The sequence below is a fragment of the Gekko japonicus genome, unplaced genomic scaffold (genome assembly GCF_001447785.1).
Source record: "Gekko japonicus isolate JY-2015 unplaced genomic scaffold, Gekko_japonicus_V1.1 scaffold512, whole genome shotgun sequence".
Taxonomy (NCBI): domain Eukaryota; kingdom Metazoa; phylum Chordata; class Lepidosauria; order Squamata; family Gekkonidae; genus Gekko; species Gekko japonicus.
In genome coordinates, this window is record NW_015170289.1 from 860,814 (window position 1) to 874,006 (window position 13,193).

At 40.9% G+C, this 13,193-nt stretch overlaps 1 protein-coding gene across 1 annotated transcript in view; it reads right to left on the minus strand.

Moving 5' to 3' along the window:
• PHF3 (PHD finger protein 3) overlaps positions 1-13,193 on the minus strand; it is a 93,141-nt gene that overhangs the window by 45,576 nt on the left and 34,372 nt on the right. Inside the window, exons 4-8 of the mRNA XM_015417876.1 lie at positions 8,541-8,856; positions 7,261-7,447; positions 6,456-6,603; positions 6,215-6,371; positions 4,363-4,479 (exon numbers count right to left, since the gene is read on the minus strand). Of these exons, the coding sequence (XP_015273362.1) occupies positions 4,363-4,479; positions 6,215-6,371; positions 6,456-6,603; positions 7,261-7,447; positions 8,541-8,856 (925 nt within the window). The remainder of the gene's footprint in view (positions 1-4,362; positions 4,480-6,214; positions 6,372-6,455; positions 6,604-7,260; positions 7,448-8,540; positions 8,857-13,193) is intronic.

Consider the following 13,193-nt stretch of genomic DNA (forward strand, 5'->3'; position numbering starts at 1 on the left):
ATCCAGAACCTTCAAAGGGAAGGTCTTCCACCGAGGATCTGGTGTCATATGGCAATGATGAAGAGCGGAGCCAGGCATGTCTGCGTAACGCTACAGAGGTTGCTAGAGTCTTACTAGCGGATTCCAGGGAATGCTTGGCAGCACTAATTTGGTGTCTAGCCAAGACCATCCCTTCATTCTGAATCCTTTTAATCTGAGGTTGGCACTCTTTGGGCACGTGCGGGAGGAAATCATTCAAACGCTTCCATAAATTGAATTGATAACGGCCCATGCAGGCGGCATAGTTCGCCGTTTTAATGCCCATTGCACCGACAGTGTAGAATTTTCTACCAACCGAATCCAACTTTTTTCCTTCTTTGTCTGATGGAGTAGAGTGGCTCGCTTTTCCTTTCGTGGACGAGGAAACGACCAAAGAATTGGGCTTAGGATGTGTGTATAAAAACTCAGCCCCTGATTCCTGGACCTTGTACATGTGATCCAGACGCTTATTAGAGACATTAATGGAGGCTGGACGAGTCCAAAAGTCCTTGGTAGTTTGCAAGAGAACTTTTGTCATTGGTAGAGCCACGGAGGGCGAAGTGTTAGAGTGCATAATGTCAAAAACGTTATCATCCACAAAACTGGCAACGAGAGTAGGAGTCATAGATAGATCTAATGCCATGCGTTGAATAAAATCTCCATAAGACTTAACATCCTCTGATGGAGAAATAGGTAAATCCGCTTCCACATCTTGCGAGGTGGGCTGTGCATCTACATCCTCGATATGTTCAGAAAAGCCATCTGAATCGGAGGATACATTGGATGGTTCTGGAGATGATTCGAGTAATTCAGGTTGAGACGGTGCCGGTGTGTTAATCGGGGGCACAACCGGGTCTGGTGGATGCGTCGGTATCGACTGCTTCGATACCGATGGTCGATCTTGAAAGCGCGAAATGCGGGATGACACCGACTGACGATCCCATTCAGGTGGGGGTGGTATCGGGAGTGCCCAAGGGTATGGGTATCGATTCCCGTACAAATAATGCCATTGCCTCTCATCCCAAGTCAGGGGAGGAGAAGTTGGTCGGTGCCGATCCTCGACTCCACGTTCTGGGGAGGCATGAGAGGATTGACGGCTCGACATATCAGATTGCGACTGATTTGTCTGTTGAGTAAGGTCGATGTCGAGATCCGAACCGATCGGGTGAGGTTCTTGCGTGGGATCTCGACCCTGACTAGCCGAAACCTTATGGACTTTGGGTTTGTCCGTTTTAGGTTTCTTCGACTGCTGTGAGTCTTTGCCCTGCTTCCGGATCTTGGAAGGTACGGGGTGGTCCTTTATCGGCGTCGATCGTTTCGGTGCCGAAGCATCGATTGCGACCGTCGACGTCGATGATCCCGGAACGGGAGGACAAGTGTCCGCAGCCAAGGTGGACATCGAGGCGTGCCCGGACGTGTCCAACGGTGAAGAGGACTGTGGAGATAGTGCCTTCTCCATCAGGGCCAAGTGTAGACGAGCTGCCCTGTTTTTTCTCGTCTGGTTCGAAAACTTTCGGCAATGTCTGCACTTAGATCCGTTATAAAGTCCATAGAAATCACTGCCCAAGGTCTCTCTGGTATTTCAAGGGGTTGTAAGGGGTTGTAAGGTCCCAGGGGGCTTTCCTGACCTCCGTTTCCCCATTAGGCAGGGCTGGCAGGAACCCACGTATTGGGAAATATCTGCCCCCATACGCGGCTACCACAATTGCCTTTGAAGGAGGTGTAGGTTTTTCAGGTATCCAAAATGCCTCACCAGTTTATTTTTGTGCACTAAAGTCAGGATTTCCCCTCTCAATGCTTTAGGCACCAACACCCTTCCACCTCTGTACCAACAGCCATCCCCCTTCTGCACCACTAAATTGTCGGTTTGAATGTCTTCCATGTCCCCCTCTGAAAAAAACAGTTATAAATTTGCCAATCCTAGGTTCAACATCAATGGGGGCTTCTGCTTTTGCCTGGCTGCGAGTTACCACTGCCCTTCCCCAACTGGGTGGTTGTGAACATCGAGTCTATGACTTCTTCTCACTGGCTGTCATGTTGTGGGAGGGAGGATAGTGCGTCAGCCAGAGAGTTTGACTTCCTGGGGAGGTGCTGGAGAGTGAACCGAAATTTAGAGAAAAACTCCGCCCAGCAGAGCTGCTTGGCATTCAAGTGCCTGGGCTTGCGTAATGCCTCCACATTTTTGTGGTCTGTCCACAATTCAAATGGCACTCTTGTGCCCTTTAGCCAGTGCCTCCAGGTCGAAAAGGGCCAGTTTGATGGTAGCCGCGTCCTTATCCCAAACAGCCCAATTACGCTCCTTGGTGGAAAACGTCTTAGACACATATGCCAGGGGGTGGAGCTTTCCTTCCTCCCCCTGTTGCAGGATCGCCTGTTCCATAGCCACATCAGAAGCATCCACTTGCATTACAAAAGGCTTATTTTCGTCAGGATGATGTAAAATGGGCTCAGAGGTAAACAACCCCTTCAGTCTTTCAAATGCCTGCTGGCTCTCTGGAGTCCAGTCCAGTTTGGTACTTGGCTTGTTTCTGTCGGAACCCTTCACCTTCGTTTTTAACAAGTCAGTTTGCCCACCTAGGCGAAGTTTGGGATGAATGTGCGGTAGAAATGGGCAAATCCAAGGATTGGAGTTGGTGCTGGGTTCAAGGAGCCTCCCATCCCACCACATCCTGTACTTTATGGGGGCCCACGCCCAATCCCATCCCCGAATTCTGATCACCCAGGAAATCCTGTTCCTCGTTATGAAATTCTCACTTGGAGAGCTTGACAAAGAGCCGGTGATTGTAAAGGGTTTGGAGCACCTCCCTGACCAACTTTACATGTGAGTCTTTATCTTCTGAATAGTGCAGGGTATCATTTAGGTACACTAGTGCTCCCTTGAATAAATGCTTGTGCAACACTTCATTGATTAAATTCATTAAAAAACCCTGGAACTCCTACTAACCCAAATGGCATCACCATCAGGGTATTGAAAGCCATTTTGTGCTCATCCTCCTCCCAAATGTGCACTCTGTAGCAAGCATTTCGCAAATCAAGTTTGGTGAAAATGCACCCCGGGAAGCTTTCGCCAGGTCTTTGATGAGCGGGAGGGGGTAGGCATTGGACATAGACACTGGGGAAGGAGGTGGGGACACTTGCAAAGCACTCCTCCCCAGGTCCATCCTTGGCACATTCACAATTCCGGAACTCTTGCTGGATGGCATCCATGATGACGCCCAGTAATTCCAGCATCATGTTTTGCATCTCTCGCCTGATCTCTTCAACCTCACCTCTGAACTCTCTGTGGAGATGCTCAACTTCAGTGTCCTCCACCGCATGGATGTCAAACCACATGGTCCTCCTGGAATGAGTGTCCGTAGCACCTTCGGGTGCCATCATTTGCAAATCTCTCAAACCTTGGATCCGGAGTAACCACCCAGGTGAGCTCTGTCCAGGTTGGGAGCGGCACCCAGGAGTCTCGGGTCCATGCCTCGCTTTCTGCTCCTTTGGACTTCACAGTTGCCACCAGGGCCGCTGTGGTCCCTTGCTCAGGCACGGTGCCATCTGCTGCAGTTGTAGGGACTTCCCCGTCGTCTCCGCTCATCACGGTTGTGGTACAGGAGGTTGAGAAAGGAAAAAGGCAGTCCTAACAATTTGTTAGAATCCTGGTTAAATTAGTTCTCAACTGCAGTCACTTCGCAGAAAGTTAACCTTATTGAGACATTGATAGATACCATAGTGAACACGAGCTAATGTTAAGACTGAAGTTGAACGTGTGAAGGTCGCAGATATAGTGTGTTCAAGCAAAGGCACTAAAGATCAAGGCCCAATCACCCCACGGTATTTGCCCGCCAGAATTAACAGTCAACTACCCCCCCACTAAGCACATATCCCTCCCAGAGCATCCCTCCTGCCAGAATTGTCATCTACTGCCCCCCCCCCCACAGGCACATAGCCTCTACATAGTAAGGAAAACAGAAAAACAGACATTTGAGAAGCCAGGACAGCAATTTAGCAAGCTTGTGAACAATCAGAAATTTGCAAGAGCTGGATCTGTGCCTAAAAATGGAACAAAAAAATCACCACCATTTAAACTGGAATGATCATATATTCACAGCAGCACTATTTGTATTTGCCCCTGTAATCTGTTACCATATTAGGGACCAAAATATACTTCTAGATTCGGGAACTGATCAAATGTTTAAACGTTCAGGACTTCAGAATTCAGGTCCCATCAAAATGTCATCTTCAGCAGAAAAACTCAGCAACAATTCTAATCCCTTTGCAATTTGGGAAAAACATTCAATGCTGGAATTCTCAGAAGGCAGAGTAGTTAAATTATGGATAGAATAACATAGGTCATACATGTTGGTTTTCTCTCTTCCTCCATGCGGCTAGTTCTTTGGAAGCCAGTTCTTCTGGGCTCATTCTTATGAGATGGTCTGGAGTAACATCACCTTTTAGTACTCTTTTAAACAGCACCTGGAAAAGCAATAAGTAGAGTTTAAAAAAAACTGACTTCCAATACAAATTCAAGTACAACATAAACACTTAGGCATTTTGATGCTATCTGTGTATTACTGCTATAAATCACTATCTCTACCAAAATTCCAATTCACGACACCAGAAATGCTAAAAAACACCACTGCACAAATAACGTTTAGATCAAAATTACACATACACTCAATCTTTTTTACATGAGACTTGTTCAAAATACATTCAAGAAAAATTACAAAGCTTTTAGGGACTAACACAGAATTTTTACAAATATACCAATCATATAACTCTTCATAACCCTGTATTAAAACATCTGCAGAATCTATCTCAAAACAGGAAGATCACCATTTTGATAACATTATTAAATTTGTTAACATTATTAAAATTTGCCTATGCTAGCTAAAAGGAGGAGTCTTTTAATTACAACAAAGTTTTCTGACTTAAAAAAAAATCCTGGGCCTTTAGACAGAGCTGGATTTTAAACAGATTCTGGGTGCTAGACTTTTCCTGCCTATGGAGGGAGATGCTCTGCTGGTGTATAACTATTCACCACTGCAGAGAGAAAGAAGTCTTTTACCTATAGCATAAGAAAAGAAATTCTTGTTTGTATACCTTAGAGATATGTCAGAAGCCACACTCCTGGCAACATGTCTGACAACTATGGTTTAGTTCATGGTTTACAATAACACAAACAAACAGAGTTCACCTGATCCCACTCTTTCACATGCTTCAGTTTCCAGTCTCCCTGGCAAATCAGAGTTTGCCATTATGTTCCAATGATATAAAACATGATTTATAAAAAACATAGTTTCTGTGTGCACTAGAATTGCAAACTGCCATCAAAGCATGCAAGGAGAAAGGCAAGTGAGCAAGTCTATGGCTGTTTTTGTGTACTGAAACATCAGAATAGGGCAATGTCTATATATGTTGGTGAACATAGCTAGACATAAAGGGTAGAAATCCTCCCACCTCAGTAGTTTTGGGTGCCAACAAAAAAAGAGTAACACAGAAAATGGTTATTTGTATGTAAAAATGTAATGCAGGTCTACAGAGTAAGAGCAAAAATAAAAAGCTTTGAGGAAAAATAAATGAATCAGGAATTCTAAGATGCGTAACACAGAAAATTCTGATGGTATAATAGAACATGAGAAAATCTGAACAGCACAGGACACCATGTTGTTTACTTATGAAGGACACATGTATCAATGGCTATTAGTCATGATGACCTAATAAGACCTCTACTTTTAGAAGCAGTAATCTTCTGGATAGCAATGCTGGTGAGCAATACCAGAGGGAAGCTTTGGCCTCTGTGCCCTGCTTGTGGGTCTTCTGGTACCATTTGGGCAGTCTATACATGAAACAGGATGCTGGACTAGAGGGACCACTAGTGTGATCCACGACAGTTGCTCTTATGTTCATTGGTGACAGTCAAGAAATGTTAGACCAAAAAATTAGACTGAACCAATCCATACCTTTCATTAAAGGTAATTTGGAATGTATCAGTAACTAACTTGAAACATATAATTCTAATTTCAATACAACATTACCAAAATAACCAAGGGAAATAGTGCCAACACCAACATATACAAAACTTAAGGGAAAGCTGCAAGGAAGAGGGACTGTGAGCATGACCAATTCTATCATGTTAGTCACCACGGGGAAAACAAACACTGCTTGCAAGAATTCAGGATACACGATTCACACAGACAATGCAACATACATTGTTTTTTTGATCTTTCAGATTGAATATCAAGCTTCTGTACTTATTCTTGTACTTGGAATCAGTATCCCGAAAAAAGGAATACAGCTCTTTTTCAATCCTGGTTGCAACTTTTGCTGTTCTTTCTTCAGGAATCTTCAGAGTAGAGTCGGCAAGTCTAAAACAAAAAAAGACACATTTTTTTTCCCCAGGAAACTGCAGCAATTAAAAATGTAACAATGGATTAGCATGTCATCCATACCTTTTCGTCAGGATTTCCCTGAGTGACTGCCTAACACTCTGTCTTATCTGATCAGTAGAAGGCTTGGATGCAGGTGGCAGGTGTACAGTATTAGCAGTTCCTCCTTTCTCTGTTCTCTTTTTCTTTCCTTCTGGTCTATCCTGAAATCCTGAAGTGAGGGATAATTATAATGGAAGTATGGTTATTCAATACTAATGAATCTGAGATTCACAAGTGTGAGCAGAAGAGGGCGTAAGAGATCCCTTCTGAAGGAATATTTAGCAGGGCAGTGATTCTGGATTAAGTGAAAGGTTTCTTATCAAAAAGAGACAAAGTACTTCTATGTACTATTTTACTAAAAGCAACAATCTAAGGTCTGTTTATCTGATTAGAACCTGTAGCAGTGTGGCATAGTGGATAAAATGACAGATGGAAGAAGGAAACATGAGTTCAAATCCCCACTATGTCATGAATTCACTGGGTGATCTTGGGCCATTCTCAAACCTGAAGACTAATCCACCTCACAATGTGTAAGAGCAAATCATGTATACCACCTTATGGTCTGAGCAGGAAGGGAGAGATAAAAATGTACAAGATAGACAGATGATGAAGATGGTAGCTCTTCTAGACCAGTGTATATAAACTTTTTGTTCTTATTTATTTCCAGCACTGAAAAAAGAACATTTTAAGGAATTCAAATCCTCTCATTTTTTGCAAAGCTTAGCTGCATTGCCCACCAAACTGGTATTTAAAATGAGTACATCCACTACATTTCAAGTAGATTTTTAAAAATCAAAGGCCAATTTCTAAATTTCATCAATATTACCTGATTTTGTTGTGCTTTCACTTGAACAACAAACACTAAGAGTATCTTTGTTATTTTTTTCTTGTTTTTCTTCAGAAGATCGACGAGGAACAGTAGTCATTTGCCCCGTTTTCCTAATGGGATTTTGAGCCCCCTTTTTCACATCAGAATCTTTGCTCTCTGATACTACTTTTCCATCACCAGATTCCTGGGGGAGGGGTGGGGGGAGGTTAACAAACCATAAACAGAAAAATCGATTACAATTCTTATGTGACTGTTATTATGTACCTTGACATATTTATGTCTATTTTATGTACCTATTTTATCCCCCTTTGGTATCCTCTTGGTCAAGACTTCGGTCATAAAGACCTGTAATAAATTGAATTGAATTCTTTTGCATAACACATTAAGACAATAAAATGCATGTGTATGTTACATCTTAAGTACATTAAGACAAAAAAATCCAGGGGAGATTATTTTTGCTAAAATTCTATTTAAATCAATGAATGCAATTACATTTGAGTCATGTATTTCAAAGGTGCTTAATTTTCTCTGGGCTATCTGATAAGCAACAGTTACAAGTTATTGATGGGATAAGATTTCAATCATATGTATTGGTCTCAATAGCTGGGTAGATCAAATAGGAACTTCTACCCAAGGTTAGCTAGGGACAGAGTATATTCCTACTCAACTAAGAAAACTCACAGCTCAGGAAAAAAAACCCCCTCCATTTTGGATTTTCATGATAAAAGAGTGATTTTTGCTTGTTTTTTATTATAATTTGTGGACTATCTCCACAGAAAATCTTTTTATCAGTATAGCTTCAAGAAAAGGAGGCTATATCCCTTCCCAATATAGGGTTGGATCCAAGGGTTCACTGACACTAAGGGAGGAATCTTTCAAAGGAAGTCAGAAGATTCCTCATTTAGAGAAACACCAGATCCAAACCACTGTATTGACTGATAGTGCTGGTGTCCAACAAAGCTACTCATTTTTTCTAAGTAACTTCCCCTTCCTATATAGAAGGAAACACATGGCAACTCCCTGCCTCTTCTATTTTCATAAAGAACAGACGTTACAACCTTCTAAATATACTGAAATCAATGGGTTTAGAAGGGCGAAACTCTTGTTTAGGATTGCACTGGGATGGACAAGAATCACTTTTGGGGGGGGGGGTGTCACCAAAATATTACACCAACACATTTAGCAGAAAACATTTTACAGTTAAAATATTATGGTTGCTTATAAATGTTTTAGATCACAAAGATATATTTAGTCATACATATATGCTAATTTCTTACCCGTTTAAAAATTTTGACTTTGTGCTTCATATTGTCTTCCCCCACCTTTGTTTTATTTGTTGGGCATGTATGTGTTTGCTTCACTATCCCAGGTTTCTCATATTCCATTGTCTTACTTTCTTCAGTTGGTTCCAGTTTTACTTGTGATTCCAGCACATTTTGATCAATAACATCTGGTTTTTTGTCTTCTTCAGCACAACATTTCACACATACATATTCTTTTTCTTCTTCTCCCATTTGTTGGGCTTGAAAAAGACTAAGTCCAACACAATCACCATGAAACCAATCATCACATCTACCACAGCCTACCATGAACCTGTAACCAAGAAGGGGGGGGGGGAGTCACTAATTAACACACAAAAATAAAATACAGTCAATGTATTCAGTGGTATCACTTACAGAAAATAAACAGGAATCTTGCCAGCACCTTTAATCACTTTTTATTCCCACATAAATTATTCTTGCTAAATTTTTACTGCAACAGATTAGCACAGCTACCTCTCTGAATATTTTTCATCGACTATGTTCATCCTTAACTTAATGTATTTAACACTGAATCTTACATCTGTTGCTCCAGCCTTACAACATGGTATTAGATGCCAAAGTGAAATTAAGATGAGCTGTCATCATAATAGCTGAAAATGAACACACTCAGTTCTTGCACAGGTATGTCTCTATGACACTCTAAACCCAAGGGCAAGTGAAAAGGTAACTCAAGGTTTTCTTCTAAAAAAGTGTTTCATACAAACAGTATTATTACTGTTACTCTGAAAACCTTGCAACTTAACAGGCCAGTAATAACATTATTGAACAATTATAGGCTGCTATAAGTCACCTAAATCTGTACAAATGAAGTCTGTGGAATGTTTCTCAACACTACTCAAAGAACTAGCTCTGCCACCAATGTAATAAATATTGGCTTTTTCAAAGGACTGTAGAGGGATGTGGGTGATATCATTCTGCTTACACATATCCTTCAGAAAGATCGAACAAACAAAATTAAGGGGAGAAAGCTGAGCAAAGCCTAAGAGCTGGCTTCTGACACAAGCACTCCTACTGTTAAAGCACTCCATTGGGTCAAACACAAATGAAAGAGACACAGAAAATCATGCTGTCTGTGCATAATGCCACAACAATTGTTCAACATCAACTCAGATCACTTTTTGGCAGGGTTTTTTTAAAGTACATTTTAATGGTCCTTGAAACTCTGGAAGCTCTAATGATGTTGCTTGCTGGTAGATGAAAACATGAAATTCCTTTGGCCAATAGTTCACCAATGAAGTTTCTTCAGAAGTCTGTCATCACATTCTATAAGCTCAGCTTCTCCAAATAACTGGTTCTGCTTCTCTAAATAACTGATGTTAACAGATCTGATGAGGTAAGGAATACTACTTTTTTTTTTTTGCACAACAGTACAAAATTCTCAGTATCTGCCCTAATCTATACCTGGTCTGTCAAACTCACTGCCCTCTAATTTTACCCCATACGCTTATCTTCTGTTGTAGCCTATCAAGTGGTTTATAAGACCTGTTTTTGTGGTCCACTTGGGCATGCAGTACTTCAATGGCCAGCAAACCATACATAGGCTGGAGGCTGAAATTTTAGCATGCTTCCCCAAAACCACAATGCCAGTCAGAATTCTGCATTTCACTGACATTGATACCACAAAAGCCTGTTTCAGCCCCATGCAGTGAAACTGCTGTAGATTCAAATCACAATTAGACGAAGAGATTGGATTTATACCCCGCCCTTCACTACCAGAGGGAGTCTCAGAGCGGCTTCCAAACTCCTTTCCCTTCCCCTCCCCACAACAGACACCCTGTGAGCAGTGTTCCCTCTAAGCTGAGTTAGTGTGAGTTAGCTCACAGTTTTTTAGCCTCTGACTCACATGTTTTTGTCTTAGCTCAGGAAGGATGGCTCCAGAGCAAACTAATTTATGCAGTAGCCAAATCGCTTGCTCACAACTTTAATGCTAGTAGCTCACAAAGTAGAATTTTTGCCCCAAAGACTCCACAGCTTAGAGGGAACATTGCCTGTGAGGTGGGTGGGGCTAAGAGAGCTCTGACAGAAACTGCTCTTTTTCAAGGACAGCTCTTATCAGAGCTATGGCTTGCCCAAGGCCATCCAGCCAGGTGCAAGTGGAGGAGTGGGGAATCAAACCTGGTTCTCCCAGATTAGAGTCCTTGCACCTAACCACTATACCAAACTGGCTCTCATACTTCAGGAGGCCAGCATAATTATCTGGACTTCCTACAAATATTGACATGTGACCACTTAGCTTCCAATTATCAGATATATCCATTATCATCAATGGTCTATTAATGGTTTCTTTATATTCAAGAGCAGAAAATATATCTTGACAGCTAGCTCACATATATGGAGCTTTTAGATAGTGATATTCCAGATCCCCTGCTCATTTTTAATTCTAAAACTAGAAAGGGAAAAGGTTGTCCAACCTAAATCTATACTTTCACATATGACTTGGAAATGTCCTAGTAATTTCAATGGAGTTCCGTGTGCCTGTTAATATGATTTGTAAATATCCTTAGAAAGCCAGAAACACAGGCAAACTATAGTTCTATAAATGATTTTTCTTTACTGCGCATCACAGAAAGAGAATCATAATTTTTTACATTACAAATAAGCATTTCAGAAGTATGTCACACTGAAAAATGCTTAAATCAACAATTTAGAACATACTGGAAAAATCCATAGATTCCTTCTTCAGCATGCTCAACTGAGAAAGAAAGGTGTTAATGTTATATTCTGATTTGGTGTGAAATATCTGTATTCATTTTACTTTAGAAATCTGACAGAAATTAGACATGCAATGTCTAGAAGCAGTAATTTGGACATTTAACGTTAAAGTCAACCTGGCAGACAAAATATAATCATTATCTTGCTGGTGGTTAAGTAGTGTATAAACAAAAAAGAATCCATATATACCTAAAGGAGCGTCTTTCACAGAAAACTATGGGAAGGTCATGTCTGTACTGAGCTTGGTTAACAGTACATACAATGTTCTACCCATGCTGCTTACCTAACTGGTGGGCTATTCAGCTGAAATTGTTTGTGGGGGGGTGGCGGCAGTCTAGAGCAATGAGCGCTTAAGCATAACTGGTGATGAACAATGTTCAATGTAACAGTGGAGGACATTCTGATTATCCAAAGTGACTTAAAATACATCTACATTTGGTAATCCTTTCAAAACCTAGGTTCTAGATCACTCTCAATCTACAGCTGCTTTAATATGAACTTTACTGTAGCAACTAAACTCTGAAACCACATCAAGGTAGTCACCCTTTAAAACCTGTTTAAGGAATTCTTTAAGACACAAAATGTAACCCAAGAACAGCAGAGATTAGACATGTTGTTATTAGCAAGGAACAGTGCTAATATATAAGCTACTTTTACTAGCTAAACTTAGTTGAGCATAGTCCTACCAGGTGTTTGTCCTTCTGATATACTAAATAAAGGAATTCTGCTTTTCTGTATCTAAACTCATTTTCTTCTTCAGTGCAGACTGTGAGAAACTAAGAACCACTGGTGACCAGTGTTCCCTCTGAGTTAGTGTGAGCTAGTTCACAATTTCTAGCCTCCAGCTAACACATTTTTATCTTATCTCAGGAAGGATGGCTCCAGAGCAAACTAATTTATGCAGTAGCCAAATCACTTGCACACAGCTTTAATGCTAGTAGCTCACGAAGTAGAATTTTTGCTCCCAAGATTCCACAGCTTAGAGGAAGTACTGCTGGTGACCAAAAAAACAAAAATACAACCTATCTTCTCTGTAATAACTTCTGCCCTAATTTATTTTTCTGAAATCATTTTAAGGCTTTGATCATGAGAGAATTAAGCTCTAGTGTTGCAATGAGTAACACAGTGCAGCTAATAACAGTGGAGCACAGCTATTCATAAGGAATGTCCCTTGTGAAATAAGAAAAGTTCTGTGTGTTTTTAGAAGGGGGGAATCATTTGGAAAGCACCAAAGAATTCCTCTCTCATAGCTTTTATGAGTTTGTGGGAGTGTAACCATATTCAACATTCTGGCCCACTACCACTAAAAGACAAGGTTGTAGACTGCTTCATAGTATGATGTCCAAGCTCATTAACCATGTTGTAAGGCTGGATTAGAAGATGCACCACTGCAAAAGAAAAACAAAATGAAACTGTTTTAATGTACTAGTCCTGAGGGTTTAGTTAAATTAAGTCAACAATAAATCCTAAACATACCAGTGTCTAGACTATCCTTTTCAAATAAGTACTGAGGTGGAAAGTGGACAGGCTAAAAAACTGTACCTAACAGGAAAGAACTCCTAGTTGATAAGTTTTTAAAAAGAAAACTCCACTCAAAATAATTTTGAGAAATACACATCACTTTAAAATTGTTCTTACAAATTGTAATCAAACCAGCTTCATAGGACAGTATGTGTCTACTTATCAAACTTATGCCACATCACAGTGCAACATACCCAGGGATTTAAATTTAAAATATGTACGCATGCAAAAAGCCATCTTCATTTGCCTTCGCATTCTTCTACACAAAGATCCGTTTGTCTTGAAATAACATGCAGGAACATATATGTCCACTGATGACAACTGGAAGCTATTCTTCCTAACAAACTATTCTATAGAAGCAGCTAACACAGCTGA